The 18,667-nt window shown below is 40.6% G+C and overlaps 1 protein-coding gene across 2 annotated transcripts in view; it reads right to left on the bottom strand.

Annotated features, from left to right (window-relative positions):
* Positions 1-551: 551 nt before the first annotated feature.
* pax5 (paired box 5) overlaps positions 552-18,667 on the bottom strand; it is a 241,329-nt gene continuing 223,213 nt past the window's right edge. For both annotated transcript variants that reach the window (XM_055632720.1, XM_055632719.1), the window contains one exon: positions 552-3,809. In XM_055632720.1, the coding sequence (XP_055488695.1) occupies positions 3,733-3,809 (77 nt within the window). In that variant the 3' untranslated portion in view covers positions 552-3,732. The remainder of the gene's footprint in view (positions 3,810-18,667) is intronic.

The raw sequence follows: 18,667 nt of genomic DNA, 5'->3' as shown, positions 1-18,667 counted from the left end.
GATTAAAGTCACTTCCTTGAGTGCTGCATGCTGATCAATGCTGTTTTTTAAAGATTATCACAGGTGCAATTGGCTTTTACTTGTAGATCATTGAAGCAAGGTATAATTGGGAAACAACATCTGCTACCAGTAAGAATTAAGCAACAATAGAAACTAAAAGATGCTCAGGATTTAAACAACAGAATATTGATATTTGCAATAATAAACTATTACTGCTTGTATAATATCAGCAAATAAATAATTGGGTCCATGTGCTGCCCAGGAGTTGACCGATTATCACTTTCTAATTAGAACATTGTCTGTTGTGATAATCTGCATCATATTCACATTGTTCCCAGTAGCTGGAGTTCATCAGTTTGGAGTAAAATTATCAATATTTCTACCAAGGTGGACACCAAAAGCTGGAGTAACAGCAAGTCAGGCAGCATCTCCGGAGAAAAGGAATAGGTGACGTTTCGGGCCGAAACCCTTCTTCAGGCTGAGAGTCTGAAAAGGTTCTGAACAAATCAGAGCCGGCACTGATGATGAAGGAAAGATCCTTCAACATTGTCCATTGATGATGGTCCATTGTTGGCTGTGGAAGAGGTGATAACAAAGGGATATATGGATGCGAACAGTGGAACAGGCAGGACCACTAAGGCGGGGGAAGTAGGGGTTACTTGAAATTAGGGAACTACCAGAGATCACATAGGGAACATGAGCATGAGTGTTGTGTTCTTCTGAACTATTCTCCAATAGTTGGGAGTTCAAGATTCTTTCACCCAATTCCTTTTCTCTGTTTATCTTTATTTGCTGCTCCCAGATTATCAGGCTGGTGGTGGAGAAAGGGAGGTTCTGTCTCCCAGTCTGAAGAAGGAACCGACCCAAAACTTCACCTACCCATGTTCCCAGAAATGCTGCCTGACCCATTGAGTTACGCCAGCACTTTGGCTTTTTCTGTATCTAAGCTTCACTAGATTAAGCTATTTTTGGTGAAGGCATGATAGAAACATAGAAAATAGATGCAGGAGTAGGCCATTGGGCCCTTCGAGCCTACACCGCCATTCCATATGACCATGGCTGATGGTTTGGACGATCTTTTTTTTCCTCTTCATTTCTACATTTCTACTTAATTTGCTTGAATGATTCAACTCAGCACAAGCAGATTTCAAACCATTGCAAATATTTCCTGATTTCCCCCCAAGCTGTTCCAAACTATAAAATACAGTGGAGGGAAAGGATGTGTTTATCCTCGTGAACTCTGCAGGTTTTGTTCAATATAATTGCTATTTCCATCACATGCTGTGTGTGTTGAACATAACATGGTACTGATGTGATTAACTAATGAATCAGATCAGCATTGTGGATTTGGTATGGAAGAATTCAGTCAAGAATGACTGGCTACATTTCTTGAATCTGCTACATCAATACTTTCTATATAAATTTGAATGTGAGGTGTTTTAGGGTTGAAAACAGACATTCCCAGAGTAAACCAATGTCAAAGTTTTAAACAAAGAGGAGATGGTTTGGTGCACTCTATGTACATTTTGAATAGGACAAAAGCTAAAGCTCACCGCATGCTCAAAAAGCTAAAGAGTGAAATGAAGTAGCGTAGCTGTTAGTAGGTTAATAATATAAGCAACAAAAAGGCCAATTAAAGAAAGTTTATTGGGGGAATGGACAAAGAAACGAGAGGCAAAGACAGAATGTGAAAGTAGCTGAAATGTCAACATCAAGTGGAATCTCAAAGCCTTGTATTGGGATACAGATAGCAAACGAGCGGCAAGAGGAGTGAGAGGGCTGATCAAAACCAAAAGAAAGATTTATATATGGAGACAGAAATCATGGCACAAGAATTAAATGAATACTTTGCATCTATCTTTTTCCAAGAAAAGATACTGCCAAATTTAGTAGCAGAGGAGTTACTTGAGAATTAAAAAACACAAAGCATTGGAGTAACTCAGTGTGTCAGGCAGCATCCCTGGAAAACATGGAATAGGTGACATTTCAGGACAGGACCCGTCTACATATGGGGATGAGTTTTGGATGACAAATTTACAAAGGATAGAAAATTGAATGCTGGTCAGACATGCACTGGAACAGTCAAGTTCAGGGGAGACCAAGGAATTGACGAGAGTTTCAGTAACAGTAAGGCAAGGAAAAGTCACACAGTGTTATAGAAGAGGAAATAGGTTCTCCTTTTGTTGGCAAGGAAGTTCTCAATCCTTGGGTCATATGTGCTAACAACAATGCAAGGCAGGTTTAGCCTCAGATTGTTGCCATTGAGTGAGAAGTGGCTCAGAGATACTGATTGGAATCAGCTTTTGTCTTCTCAATATTACACTTGAATACATTTCTACTAATCTAGAACTGAGTGTTGGGCAAACAGTGATGCTCCAAGGAGGAGGGAAGGGAAGTGGCCTGCAATTTCAGTGGGATGGGGGTGAGGTGAGGTGGTGGCTGGAGGGCCATCATCGGCTCTGAAAGGCAACACCAGCTGATGGATACATCCTTGCTGAGGAGAGACCAGAGGAGGGCAACCTTTAGAGGGGTTTGTGGAGCTGTTAAGAGCAGGAAATATTTTCTATACCCCACTTAGAAGCCTTGAGACTCCTTTGAGTCATGCTAGCCTCTCGTTCCAGTTGCAGTTCCACCCACCTCACTCCTTCCCATTCACAACGCTGATTTCTTGGCTTTCCCTCTAGGCCATGGGACTGAAATTCTGCTGCCATCTTGGGATCCAATTTCCCAGTCTACAGGAGTTTACAGCAGTTCTTGTATCAGGTTTGCTGTCATCACACATGCTGTTAGATATGAGAACTTACACATTTAAAGGTAGTTTTGCAATACAGCCAGACCTCCCTCATTACACCAAGCTCAAGGGTTCAGCTGAATTATATGGTCCTATCTGTTTTTCAGCATGTTGGGGGCATTTCAGAACCTCTTCAATATTCCTGTTCTCCTGTGTACCTGTTACTAGCAGTGCAAGATCTGCTCTGATTCAGTTCCCATATGACCCTCTGTGTAGGACCTCCTCGTAATTTAGAAAATCCCGTCACAAAAATACTACAATAATCATTTTTTTTTTTAATAATCATTGTCAACTATTATTTTGATAAACTCTAATTCATAGTCTGAAAGTAAGTGCAATATTCTGAATCTTTTAAACTATTTGAGAAAACCTAAGAATTTTAATGAAGCTATTCCTTAAGTATAGTTTGTTCTCGTACATGAAGGATTAAGGTGGAGGGTCTTGCGATAAGATGCAGTGTGTCATTAATGTACAGATACCTTTATCCCTTGCCAATAACACTCTGCAAATATTCAAGTGCAGTGATTCAGTAATCAAGGTCATGGTTTTAAATATAGGCAGGCCCTTGCTGCCTCGCGTTTTGAAATTATTTCCCAGAAAAATAATTATATAGAATAAAATATCAACCTCCTAATAAAACCATATTTTTAAATATTTAAACAAAAATGAACAGCCTTTCTTCAATAATAAGTGGATGGTCTCTGTCGGTTGCCTGTATAATTATCAGGTTGGGTCCAAGGTCAGCAGTTTCTGTTGCTCCGCAGTGAAAACAGCAAGCGTTTGGCAGCAGTCGTTCCGAGAGGGAGTTTGATTATCCTGCAGGAAGTTCACATCTGACCTTCTCAGCATCACACATTTCCTGTTGTCTCAGACCTGATTGATATGTGTTGTAAGTGCACAATTTCTTCACTACCTGCAGCCTGCGCATCCCCCCAGCCTGGCTAGTGGCGGTCGTAGGCTGCAGTGGCGGCAGAAGGAGCTGACCCACGGGCTGCGCTGCTGTAATAATAGGGGGAACCTGGGAGAGAACAACAGCAGATTTAGAAAGCTTGCAATATTAAACAGAGGGAATGCACTTCACATTATGTAGCTCAGTAAGGAAATCTTGACAGATGCTCCTAATCTCAATCATTTACGAACCACTTCCCTTTTGAATTGACCACTGGTGTCTCATTTTTATATATTAATTAAGTGATTGAAGCTGAAAATGCAAATAATATCGTTCAAGGATAAGCAAGTAAATAATTGACATCCCCCCCCATACAGCATTTCTCAACCACAACAACAAATATGGCCAGAAAGGATGCACTCTCAAAGAACTGTTTCTCCATTCAAGCACATCCATTGGAATGTACGCTGATGGAAATTCATGGCACTTGGTCCCTGATTTTATATTAATGAATGCACACAACCTCATGCACTGCAAGGGCATAATTGCATGACCCCCACTCTCACTCCTTGCAACAGTATGCTTAATGACATCAATCAAGTTGCAAGGTAGTCTGAACTCCTGCTTAGATTAGATTACTTTTGGAGCATGTAAACAGACCCATCGGCCCACTGAGTCCCCGCGGACCATATAGCACCGCTAACACTAGTTCAATGTTATCCCACTCTCTAATCCCCTCCCTTACTACTGGGGGCAATTTACATAGATCAATTAATCTACAAGTCCACATATCTTTGGGATGTGGGAAGAAACCGGAGCACCTGGAGGAAACCGTGTTCACTGGGATAGTCATTTCAAAATGGACAGCAATATTGAGAGTCTCATTGCCAATTTTGAGTCCATTGTGGACCCGTAGCGTGAATCTATTTTATTTATAGAAGACATTGTATAAAATATTCAGCACGATACATAAACCAGTATACTACATGGATTTTAATTACAAATATAATAAAGTCTCCTTCATTACAAACAGCGTACCAGAAAACACAAGATATATAATGCATCATTCAAAATCCTTCAATGCTTTCACCTAGAGTTTTGCAGAACACAATTCTCCAGCAGTTCTGATGTGCACACAATTTCTTTTAAGCTATCTCTCTACACTTTTCCCAAGAAATATTGTTGTCATGCTTTGGGTGAAAACAGAGGGGAGTGTGAGAAGGTCAGGTGATAAGTTGTGGAAAAGCAGCACAGGGTAGATTGCATCAGAAAAGCATACTTCCCTGTCAAGATGAAAAGCATATCAAATATAATGCCTACTCACGCTGAAATGCTTTGATATATTTACTTAATTTGGTTTAATTATTGTTGTAAGAATGTACATTGATATTAAAAAAAAAACTATCAAATTGCCTCTCCACATACCTAGGTATCATTGTGATCTTTCCTGGTAAGATTGATGGGTTGACCTGAACTGTAAACATGTCTGCATCAGTAAGACTTTGCTCAGCTGGGATTCTATTCACAATCTAAACCCATTTTGCATTGGACCTTTACAACAAAGGGAGACTTTTATCTGTCATCGAACCACATGATGAATGGACAGTATGGAAATCCATGGACTCTAAAATAGCATTATTATTAACTTAGGATGCAGAACATTTAACAATTCCGGAGAATTAAAATGCCCTTAGGCACTAAAGAGAACAGGGAGTTCTCCAAATGTTCTGGCCAACATTTAACTCACAATGCAAACATACTAGGTCAGATTTTATTGCCACAAAACATATTATCAGAAAACATGGACCATTAGCTAAATTTGTACCTGCACCATTCCCTAATCTCAATCATTTACGAACCCCTTCCCTATTTTGAATTGGACCCTGGTGTCTCAGCAGATTTATATGAATTGCGTGATTGAACTCAAAATGAAGCAAATAACATTCTGTAAGATCAAGCAAGTAAATTTGACATCCCCCCCAATCAGCATTTCTCGAACCACTTCAACTTTTGAAATTGGCCACCAAGGTGCCATGTCCAAGATCGTTTCAAGTGATTCAAGCAAAATCCATTGGAATATACGCTCAAGGATAAATGAAATTCATGGCTCTTGACATCCCCCCCCCCCCCCATGAATGCAGCATTTCTCATTTCACTGCAAACACATAACAACAAATATGGCCAGAAAGGATGCACTCTGCAACGAACACTGTTTATCCATTCCAAGGTAATCCAAGGGAATGTACGTGATGGAAATTCATGGCCATGTAAACAGTCCCTGATTTTATATTAATGAATGTTTCATGCACCGTCTGCCAATATTTTGATTCCATTCTGGACCGTAGCGTGAATCTATTTTATTTTAGAAGACATCCTGTATCTTAAATATTCAGAGAAGATACATAAACCATCCCTTTATCTGTATCGACCCCATGATGAACCTTTTAAGCTATCTCTCTACACTTTTCCCCAAGAAATATGTTGTCATGCTTTGGTTGAAAACAGAGGGGAGTGTGAGAAGGTCAGGTGATAAGTTGTGGAAAAGCAGCACAGGGTAGATTGCATCAGAAAAGCACACTTCCCTGTCAAGATGAAAAGCATATCAAATATAATGCCTACTCACGCTGAAATGCTTTGATATATTTACTTAATTTGGTTTAATTATTGTTGTAAGAATGTACATTGATATTTAAAAAAAAACTATCAAATTGCCTCTCCACATACCTAGGTATCATTGTGATCTTTCCTGGTAAGATTGATGGGTTGACCTGAACTGTAAACATGTCTGCATCAGTAAGACTTTGCTCAGCTGGGATTCTATTCACAATCTAAACCCATTTTGCATTGGACCTTTACAACACAGGGAGATTTTTATCTGTCATCGAACCACATGATGAATGGACAGCATGGAAATCCATGGACTCTAAAATAGCATTATTATTAACTTAGGATACAGAACATTTAACAATTCCGGAGAATTAAAATGCCCTTAGGCACTAAAGAGAACAGGGAGTTCTCCAAATGTTCTGGCCAACATTTAACTCACAATGCAAACATACTAGGTCAGATTTTATTGCCACAAAACATATTATCAGAAAACATGGACCATTAGCTAAATTTGTACCTGCACCATTCAGCTCAAAATAATTGCCCATTGAGTTGCTGAAGAAGGTGTTAATAATGACACAAGGAATGGAACAGGGCATTGGAGAACTACCTAAGTTTATAGAGTTACTGACAGAATGTCTCTTTAACAGGCAGGATTTAAGAGCAGGAATAAATAGCACATGACAATGAAAGGGCATGATGTACAGGTGGGGGATAATTCAAAGAAACTAAAGAGAATTCACAAGAAACTAAAATCGGAACAGAGAGAGGAAGTTACATGAATAAATTAAAAGAATATTGAAACAAAAAAAAATAGAAAGGGTGGAGTACCATAGTTTAAATTAGCATCCTACCAGTCCATGTTATAATACAAACCTCAGAGCCAACATGTTTACAGTACATCAGGGATTACATTTAAAAATGTGTACTTTGGCTGTGAAGTGCTTTGGGGCTCCTGAACACACAAAACACACTAAATAAATTCAGTTTTTTCTTAGCCCATCAGTTTAAGAAAACATCAATCCTGTGAGTATAATTTGAACCGAGAACTATTCAATGTAACAACATTCAATAATGCTCTTTCATTTTTTTGGGGGGTTGAACACTTTATCGTAAATGTTTCAATGAAGCATGGAACTATCTGCACCTTAGTGGGCTGTAGCAGCCAGGACATTTGTAATACATTTATGGTGGTTGATGTATTATTGTATTTATGTCAAAAATAGAAACAATAGTAAATCGTTGAGATCAAAACCTGAAAGGTTTATTTCTGTAGAAGACGAGGGAGAGCAGCTTTAACCACCAAACTGTTCTAACTTCTGCATTTAAACATCAAGAATGTTCTATTGAATCAGAGTGCAGGATCTGTCCCAAGGAGTGCGTTTGTAAATCTAACCAAAATTTTACTTTTACCCGCAGACAGTATCGCAGATATATTCATCGCACACAGTGAATCATATTTACTGGGCATGGTGCATCAGTCAGAATGGCAGCAATGACTCTGTTAATTGGCTGATCTGTTAATTGGTGATGCTGCTCTCCAAGGTTATAGAACGTTTCAGTGTGTATAAACTACTAAATCAGACTGTATCTAAAAATAATATCTCAGAAAGCAAATTGACGGAATAAGTATCACACGTTTCCAGACCACACTACTAACACGTGACCACATACCCCAGCATAGGGCTGCACATCCTCTTCATTAACAATCATATGCATTCTCACCACAACATCACACATTTCAGGTCTCTTTGGAATAGGGAGAAGCAAACAAATTAATTCTCACCACCAGAACACATTTTCACCTGGCAATGAGCCACCAATGGATAATTCCATAGTATCATCACCATTTAACAATCAGTTTGATCTGACTCTCTCTTTCAAACTGGCATATCTCACACCTTCAAGAACAGTGTATCTGACAGATGAATGACCATCACAGGGCCTGGTAATACTTTGCAGGATCAGCCAAGATCATGTGAACAAACACTCTCCTTCAGGAGATCTGACTGAGATATAAGAATTATCAAGGATGGGGGAGGTGTTGGAGGACTGGTGGCTAATGTTGTGCGTATATTTAAGAAGGACAGCAAGGAAAAGCCTGGGAACCATAGACCAATGAGCCTAGCATCTGTGGTAGGTAAATTACTGGAGAAGATTCTGAGGAATAAGATGTATAAGCATTTGGATAGACAGGGGCAGATTAGGGATAGTCAACATGATTTTGTATGTGGGAGATCATGTCTTACGAATTTAATTACGTTTTTTGAAGAGGTAACCAAAAAGGTTAACACAGGTAAGGCCATAGTCTTTGTCTATATGGACTTGAGCAAGACCATTGATAAGGTTCCACATGATAGGTCGATTTGGAAGATTAGATTACATGTGATTCAGGCAGAGCTACCAAACTGCAAACAGAATTGGCTTCATGGAAGGAAGCAGAGGGTGATGATGGAAGGGTTTCAGACAGGAGGTTTGTGATGAGTGGTGTGCGACTCGGGTATTGGTGTTGTTTTTGGTTTAAGTCAATAATTTCAATGTGAATGTACAAGGCATGATGAGTGAATTTGCAGTTGACACTAAAATGGGTGGTCTTGTAGATAGTGAAGATATTTATCAAAATTCACAACAGACTCTTGATCAGTTGGACAAATGGGCTGAAGCATGGCTAATGTAGTTGAATGCTGGTAAGTGCAAGATGCTACATTTTGGTAAGTCAAACCAGGGCAGGACTTTCACAGTGAATGGTGGAGCCTTGGGGAGTGTTGTGGTTCTGCGTGCTCTTGAAGTGGCATCGCAGGTAGATAAGGTGTTAAAGTAGGCTTTTGGTACAATGGCCTTCATCATTCAGCGTATTGAGTACAGAGGTTGGGACGCTATGTACAGTTGTACAAGACATTGGTAAGGAACGTTTGGAGCACTGTGTTCTGTTTTGGTCACCGTGCTATAGGAAAGATGTCATTTAGCTTGAGGGATTGATAGGGAGATGTTGGGCAGGTTAGGACTTTACTACTTGTAGTGCAGGAGGTCGAGGGGTGATAGAGTTGTATAAAATCATGAGGGGAATAGATAGGGTCAATGCAGAGAGTCTTTTACCCAGGGTAGGAGGGTCATAAATAAAGTGTCCATGTGTGAGAGTAGCAAGATTTAATACAAACCTGAGGGCCATCATTTTCACTCAAATGGTGGTGGGCACACGGAACGAGTTGCCAGACTAGGTAGTTGTGGCAGTTACTATAACAGCATTTAAAGGACGTGGACAGGCACATGGAAAGGAAAGGTTTTGAGGGATATGGGCCAAATGTGTGTAGGTAGGGCTAGCATAGATGTGGTCTAGGTTGGCATGGGCAAGTTGGCCCGAAGGTCCAGTTTCTGTGATGTATGACTCTATGACTAGCTCTAACCAAAGAACTCGTATACAGCTATTTTTCTATCGTGGCTCCAATATGATATTCATGGACTGGGAAATTGGCATGGTGATAAGGAAAGACAAGATAGTGCTGGACAGCTCAACACCTAGGTAATGATTTCACGTGAATAAGTACATCTGAAGCCAAATGGACAAAAATTCAGGAAGTCAAAAGGAAGTAAAGTTATTTCGGAGAGTACTAACTTTGCAGAAAGATTGTACATAACTGCTATCCCCCATCTCTTCAGATTACCATCATCTCTATAAGGCCTTATTTCTCTTGTCACAGAGAGGAATGCTCCGACTGCAGTTGCCTCAGTGTTCTGCCAGACATGTTGCATCTTCAAAAGCTAATCACTGCAGATCTCCCCAGTATTTAATCCCAGTTAATGGCACGCCATGCCCTGATAATACTGCATGATGCTTACAGTAGCTGACTTTGCAGTTTGGCACAAAGCTCCGATGGTGTGCAAAACACATGATGAGCATTGTCAGGCAGCACCCTGGATCCTGAAATCCTGCTTAACTTGATCGGGAACAATGTGAAGCATGACAGGATTTCTGTGCTAGTCATTCACATTGAATTTGTTTCATAACGGATTGATGCAATTCAGAATTCCCTTTCCTTTCAGATATTTCCTTCCCCCTCATTAATATCTGATAACTAAGGGGAATAATATTAAGACAGCAACACACAATGAGTGCAGTTCAGCTATGGAACATGATGATTCACCAAGGGACCAAAGGTTGATCTAGTTGAGGGAGGATGTGAGGAATAAGAGAATGGTTGAGATTTTAAACAGCAGGTAGGCTAATCCATGGGAGAAGATGGACAAAATAATGTAGAGCCAATGGGATTACATCCTCAGCTCAGGGAAAAAAGAAATGAAGCTTGGATCAGCTTCAGGAAATGTCTAGCAAGAGACAATATCGTTGGCTGGGAATGGAATTCAAAGAGGGGATTGAGGACAGTGGCTTAATTATAGCCCTATGCTATTTGGTAATAGATCACTGCTGGTTGTATTAATCCCGAATCCAAATTAACTTGCGGTCATTTTATGGCACAGGACAACATTTCGTAGATCCCTTTCTTGGACACATTACTTGTTTATTTAAGAATGTGCAGTTGAAGGTTTGATCTGAACAAATCACATGCTATACAAACTTAAAAAAAATGTTTATTTACAGTATGTCATTGGCGAGGTTTAGCATTTATTGTCTACCCTGGTCATGTACTAAACAGCTTGTTAGGTCATCTTCGACGGCATGTTAGATTTAACCTTGTCGGTGGGACTGCAGCCACCTACCTACAGGTCATTTTGGTTCAACTAGTTTTCCCAAAGGGCATTAGCGAACCAGGTATATTTTTTAAACCAATTCAACAAACTCACGGTCACTTTTGCAAGTGCTGTAATTAAATAAAACTCCCCAGACGCTATGGTGGGATTTGAATTATTTTTGCTAAATCTATAGTCCAGGCCACAGAGGCTTTTGTCCATTCTATCTGCCACCTTGTGATTTTCAGGCACAACCATAACGTGAAGGCATGCAGCTGAACTGAGAACCACTCTTTGTTCCTCATGGAGGTTTCCAACTGTCCAGTCCTTTTAAGTTGGGTTGGCATTCAGAATACAATTTGCAAGCAGAAGGGAAAATTGTATCCACAAATATTTGGTGGGACTGGTTTTGAGTCGATCAGCATTTACCTTAAAATAAATGGGTTAGCATGCATTTCATAACACATCCATCATTCTCATATCATTTCAGAAACCCTAATGGTCAAAGCCTTTTTTATCAAGCACTGTACATATCAGCAGCATGAACTCAGCCCAGAAAATTACCTAATTGTTTAACAGTCATGGGGCAAACAATCACATGCAAGGACCCCATACCCTTGTAAAATATAAATGCTTAAGTAGTTGGGTGTATTAGAGTAGGGATTCTGTCAGCTCGAGTTAAATTCTGCAGTACAGACATATCGTTGTCAGTGAGAAGATAGGAACAATGCATCAAAAGAAATTCATCTTGATCTATGTCAAGTTAAAAGTAATGAGCTAAAATGGCACAGGAGTTATCACATTCAAAGAGCATGAAATTGGATCATTTTTCTTCATTAGATTTTGTTACTTGCATTTAGTGTTCTTTTAAAGTATCAATTTGAACTTTCTTCCCCCTTGTTCATTCATATCTAGCTTTTAGCATTCTATTTGAATTTACAGTCTTATCAATATCTGCACCATCTACACATCCTCGGTGCACACCAAGAAATTCACAACTCAACTCCTTATCATTTGTCACTGAAGTGGGCAGCCACAGCTGGAAAAGCTATACATCACCTGAGACCTCATGGGGCAGCCATGCTATAAGGGGCAAAAATAGAATTGGACACATCGTTTGTGTCATGTTGCATTGGAAATTATAAATGTGAATTATTATTGTAAGGGAAAATTATTCTTTTGTTTCTTAACTGGGATTTTAAAGTAATCCATGAAGTGAAAGGTAGGCAGTCAAAGAAAATGCCCTGCAATAGACTTTGGTCAAATGTTATTAACAGGTATAATATTGGAAAAATAAAGAACATATGTCAGTCATAAATGCATGAATGATGTGTGTGAGAATCGCATAGACAGAATGCTAAAATCGATACTGATAATAAACATGCAGAATAAAATGAATCAATTTTATAATAATAGGTGTTTGGAGTAAATAACGGGTAATATATGTGATCTTAGATACAGGTCCTTTGGCCCACCGCATCCACGCCAACCATCAATCACCCATACACTAGTTCTATGTTATCCCACTTTCACATCGTACACACTAGGGGCAATTTACAGACGCCAATTAACCTACAAACCTCCATGTCTTTGGAATTTGGGTGGAAACCGGAGCACCCAGTGAAAACATGTGCAGTCACAGGGAGAATGTACAAACTTTGTACAGACAGCACTCATAGCAAGGATCAAACCTGGATCTCTGGTGCTGTGAGGCAGCAGCTCTACTGCAGTATCATGGTGCTACCCAAATCGATTGTGAAATAGTATAAGACTAACATAAATAACAAGGCCGCCCAACCCCCACCCATTCCTGTGCCCCTCACTCCCATAACACAGGCAAATCTTAGGACTACTTGCATTTGTTACTTTTAGATATTGCATCCTTTTATTAGGTGAAAAAGATCTGATTGTACAATTTAAATAACTGTTCAATTTGAAGTGCACCGATTGTCCAATAGCAGAGATCAAAACTCACGTCAAAAAATACTTTAACATTTTTAACATGAGAAATTAAGAACAAGAGGACAGAAAGGGAACGGGTGGCCAATAGCCAGCAAAGCAGTAGGCAGGTAGTGCAGGAGTCCCCTGCGGTCATCTCCCTCCTAAACAGGTATACCATTTTGGATACTGTTGAGGGAGATGGCTCATCAGGGGAATGCAGCAGCAGCCAAGTTCATGGCACCATGGATGGCTCTGTGGCATAGGAGGTGGGGGGGGGGGGGGGGGGGGTAGAGTGGAAGGGCAATAGTGATAGGGGATTCAATTGTAAGGGGAATAGATAGGCGTTTCTGCGGCCGCAAACGAGACTCCAGGATGGTATGTTGCATCCCTGGTGCAAGGGTCAGGGATGTCACTGAACGGCTGCAGAACATTCTGGAGGGGGAGGGTGAACAGCCAGCTGTTGTGGTGCATATTGGCACCAACGATATAGGTAAAAAAAGGGATGAGGTCCTACAGGATGAATTTAGGGAGCTAGGAGATAAATTTAAAAGTAGGACCTCAAAGGTAATAATCTCTGGATTACTACCAGTACCACGGGCCAGTCAGAGTAGAAATAGGAGGATATTGCAGATGAATACGTGGCTTGAAAAATGGTGCAAGGGGGAGGGATTCAAATTTTTAGGGCATTGGAACCAGTTCTGGGGGAGGTGGGACCAGTACAAACAGGTCGGTCTGCACCTGGGCTGGAATGGAACCAATGTCCTTGGGGGAGTGTTTGCTAGTGCTGTCGGGGAGGATTTAAAGTAATGTGGCAGGGGGATGGGTACAAGAGCAGAGAGGCAGTGGGGTGTAAAATGAGGGTAGAAGCAATAGGTAGCAAGGTGAAAAGTAAAAATGGCAGGCTGACAAAACCAGGGCAAAAATCAAAAAGGGCCACTTTTCAACATAATTGTACAAGGGGTAAGAGCGTTGTAAAAACAAGCCTGAAGGCTTTGTGTCTCAATGCAAGGAGTATTCATAATAAGGTGGATGAGTTGAACATGCAGATAGCCATTAATGATTATGATATAGTTGGGATCACGGAGACATGGCTCCAGGGTGACCAAGGCTGGGAGCTGAACATCCAGGGATATTCAATATTCAGGAGGGATAGACAGAAAGGAAAAGGAGGTGGGGAAGCGTTGCTGGTTAGAGAGCAGATTAACGCAATGGAAAGGAAGGACATTAGTTTGGAGGATGTGGAATCGGTATGGGTAGAGCTGCGAAACACTAAGGGGCAGAAAACGCTGGTGGGTGTTGTGTACAGGCCACCCAATAGTAGTAGTGAAGTTGGAGATGGTATCAAACAGGAAATTAAAAATGCGTGCGACAAAGGCAAAACAGTTATAATGGGCGACTTCAATCTACATATAGATTGGGTGAATCAAATTGGCAGGGGTGCTGAGGAAGAGGATTTCTCGGAATGTATGCGAGATATTATCTAAATCAACATGTAGAGGAACCAACGAGAGAGCAGGCTATTTTAGACTGGGTATTGAGTAATGAGGAAGGGTTAGTTAGCAATCTTGTTGTACGTGCCCCCTTGGGCAAGAGTGACCATAATATGGTTGAGTTCTTCATTAGGATGGAGAGTGACATTGTTAATTCAGAAACAATGGTTCTGAACTTAAAGAAAGGTAACTTTGAGGGTATGAGACGTGAATTGGCCAAGATTGACTGGCAATTAATTCTAAAAGGGTTGACGGTGGATATGCAATGGAAGACATTTAAAGACTGCATGGATGAACTACAAAAAGTGTTCTTCCCAGTTTGGCAAAAGAATAAATCAGGGAAGGTAGCGCATCCGTGGATAACAAGGGAAATCAGGGATAGTATCAAAGCGAAGGATGATGCGTACAAATTAGCCAGAAAAAGCAGCATACCAGAGGACTGGGAGAAATTCAGAGACCAGCAGAGGAGGACAAAGAGCTTAATTAGGAAAGGAAAAATAGATTATGAAAGAAAACTGGCAGGGAACATAAAAACTGACTGCAAAAGCTTTTAATGATATGTGAAAAGAAAGAGATTAGTTAAAACAAATGTAGGTCCCTTACAGTCAGAAACAGGTGAGTTGATCATGGGGAACAAGGATATGGCAGACCAATTGAATAACTACTTTGGTTCCGTCTTCACTAAGGAAGACATAAATAATCTGCCGGAAATAGCAGGGGACCGCGGGTCAAAGGAGTTGGAGGAATTGTGTGAAATCCAGGTTAGTCGGGAAGTGGTGTTGGGTAAATTGAATGGATTAAAGGCCGATAAATCCCCAGGGCCAGATAGGCTGCATCCCAGTGTACTTAAGGAAGTAGCTCCAGAAATAGTGGATGGATTAGTAATAATCTTTCAAAACTCTTTAGATTCTGGAGTAGTTCCTGAGGATTGGCAGGTAGCAAACGTAACCCCACTTTTTAAGAAGGGAGGGAGAGAGAAAACGGGGAATTATAGACCAGTTAGTCCAACATCGGTAGTGTGGAAACTGTTAGAGTCAGTTATTAAAGATGGGATAGCAGCACATTTGGAAAGTGGTGAAATCATTGGACAAAGTCAGCATGGATTTACGAAAGGTAAATCATGTCTGACGAATCTTATAGAATTTTTCGAGGATGTAACTAATAGCGTGGATAGGGGAGAACCAGTGGATGTGGTGTATCTGGACTTCCAGAAGGCTTTCGACAAGGTCCCACATAAGAGATTAGTATACAAACTTACAGCACATGGCATTGGGGGTTCAGTATTGATTGAGATAGAGAACTGGCTGGCAAACAGGAAGCAAAGAGTAGGAGTAAACGGGTCCTTTTCACAATGGCGGGCAGTGGCTAGTGGGGTACCGCAAGGCTCAGTGCTGGGACCCCAGCTATTTACAATATATATTAATGATCTGGATGAGGGAATTGAAGGCAATATCTCCAAGTTTGCGGATGACATTAAGCTGGGGGGCAGTGTTAGCTGTGAGGAGGATGCTAGGAGACTGCAAGGTGACTTGGATAGGCTGGGTGAGTGGGCAAATGTTTGGCACATGCAGTATAATGTGGATAAATGTGAGGTTATCCATTTTGGTGGAAAAAACAGGAAAGCAGACTATTATCTAAATGGTGGCCGATTAGGAAAAGGGAGATGCAGCGAGACCTGGGTGTCATGGTACACCAGTCATTGAAAGTAGGCATGCAGGTGCAGCAGGCAGTGAAGAAAGCGAATGGTATGTTAGCATTCATAGCAAAAGGATTTGAGTATAGGAGCAGGGAGGTTCTACTGCAGTTGTACAGGGTCTTGGTGAGACCACACCTGGAGTATTGCGTACAGTTTTGGTCTCCAAATCTGAGGAAGGACATTATTGCCATAGAGGGAGTGCAGAGAAGGTTCACCAGACTGATTCCTAGGATGTCAGGACTGTCTTATGAAGAAAGATTGGATAGACTTGGTTTATACTCTCTAGAATTTAGGAGATTGAGAGGGGATCTTATAGAAACTTACAAAATTCTTAAGGGGTTGGACAGACTAGATGTAGGAAGATTGTTCCCGATGTTGGGGAAGTCCAGGACAAGGGGTCACAGCTTAAGAATAAGAATAAGGGGGAAATCCTTTAAAACCGAGACGAGAAAATTTTTTTCACACAGAGAGTGGTGAATCCCTGGAACTCTCTGCCACAGAGGGTAGTTGAGGCCAGTTCATTGGCTATATTTAAGAGGGAGTTAGATGTGGCTCTTGTGGCTAAGGGGATCAGAGGGTATGGAGAGAAGGCAGGTACGGGATACTGAGTTGGATGATCAGCCATGATCATATTGAATGGTGGTGCAGGCTCGAAGGGCCGAATGGCCTACTACTGCACCTAATTTCTATGTTTCTATGTTTCTAACATGCCAGGGAACACATCCTCAGTGTAAAGGATCACTGATGATAAGACATGGAGATAAATCAAAAAGAGGGCAGGTGGGTGGGTACCTATGGGATGCTATAAATCACATCATGCTACAACCCATCTCTATCCAATATTTAAAAATAAATGATTTTTAGGATGTGGGCATTAGTGGCAAGGACACAAGGGGATATTTACTGCCATCTTTAATCATCTTTAAGCGGGTATTTCACAATACCCTTGCCACTGTAGACTAGCCACATCAGTCCTCCAGTTACATGATTTCATCTCACAGCATTTGCCATGCAGTGCAATTTCTTAATAAACGTTGCCATCATTCACCATGGTGTTTGATTCTTTTGTATTATTTACCAGATTTACAGATTTTTTAATTTATAATATTCTGCATGCATTATATTCAATTACACAGGTAATTTTATAATATGTCTTAGTGTATGTGATAACCTTATATCTTGTTTACACCTACTGGCTCAGTTGAGCACATAAATGTATAGATGCAGATTACCAAAGTATGAAGCAATGTTTCTCAAATTTCCCATGGAGATTTCTGCACCTTCCATCATTTATCCTTTCAGTTTGCTTCCGGCCTATTCTGAGTGCACTTTGGTGCCATCCATTAGTCTAAACAACTCAAATTGCAAATAGGATAAAATAGAACCAAAATATAACTACAATAAGCTGTACTCAATTACTGGATAATTCTGCCACAAACATCATGCCAAGCAAAATCACTTGTACATGACAGCCTTCAGTGAATTTGAGGTGAGGAGTCGCCGTGCAGCTCGATGGTGAAAAGAATTCGATTACACCTTAGCAAATCAGAATTTAATTAAAAATCTGTGTTTAAAAAGGGGGCTATCATTACTGACAAAACCCAGACAAAGCCCAACGAACACTGATAAACAAAATATATAAATATATTATGATACAGTGTAAATACGATGCAATTATATGATTTGAACATGTAATGTTATACTTTGTAATATAAGATTTCATATTAGATTATATTATGTACTAAATTCCTATCAAATTTGTAGTAGATTGCATGCATTGCAGGTGGCTGTACCTATGCCTTAAAAATATCACAGATTATTGGTTAAAATCGATTATACTTCCTATGTCATCAACTTTTTTTATTGATAAACTACTTGAACTATATAATGAGCTAATGTATTGATCAATCCATTGAACCCACTGTGTGGTGAAAAAGCTGGTTATTATTATTTCGCCACAAAGCCCTGTTTTTTAGGAATTAGGAAAGAGGCATCTGGAGGATGTTGGGGGGTTTGGCTGGGGAATAGAGAACAAGATGACATAGATCAACCATTTTTGGTGGTGATGAGAAAGTTCCTTCATTCAGAAGTTTCTGAACCTTTGGAATTCCCTAGAACGTAGAATTGTTGATAATTTAAAAAAGTTATTGAAATATTTATTTTTTGAAAATAAGGGAACCAAGAATGCAGAGAGAATGGAGATAGCAAATATACTGTGACCTTTCTAATAAACGAGTAGGCTTGAAGAGCCAAGTAACTACCAAGAGACGGTAGGCGGCGCGACTCTGGTCAGCAGCGGCCTCTGCAGCCTGTCCGCGTTTTTATTATATTTTGTCTATGTTTATATGTAGTTTTTGTTATTTTTTGTTGGGGTGTGTGTGTGTGGGGGGGGGGGGGGGGGTGGGAGGGAGGGGGGGAACTTTTAAATCTCTCCCTGCACTGGAGACCCGACCTTTTCTTGTCGGGTCTCAGTTGTCATTGGGGCTGCAACGAGGAGCGGCCTCCAACAGAAGAAGCCGGGGACTCTGGTGCCGACTCACCTCACCGTCGCGGAGCTGGCCGAGCCC

This window comes from Leucoraja erinacea, chromosome 3, assembly GCF_028641065.1.
Source record: "Leucoraja erinacea ecotype New England chromosome 3, Leri_hhj_1, whole genome shotgun sequence".
Classification (NCBI taxonomy): Eukaryota; Metazoa; Chordata; class Chondrichthyes; order Rajiformes; family Rajidae; genus Leucoraja; species Leucoraja erinaceus.
This window is presented reverse-complemented; position numbering and strand designations above follow the sequence as displayed.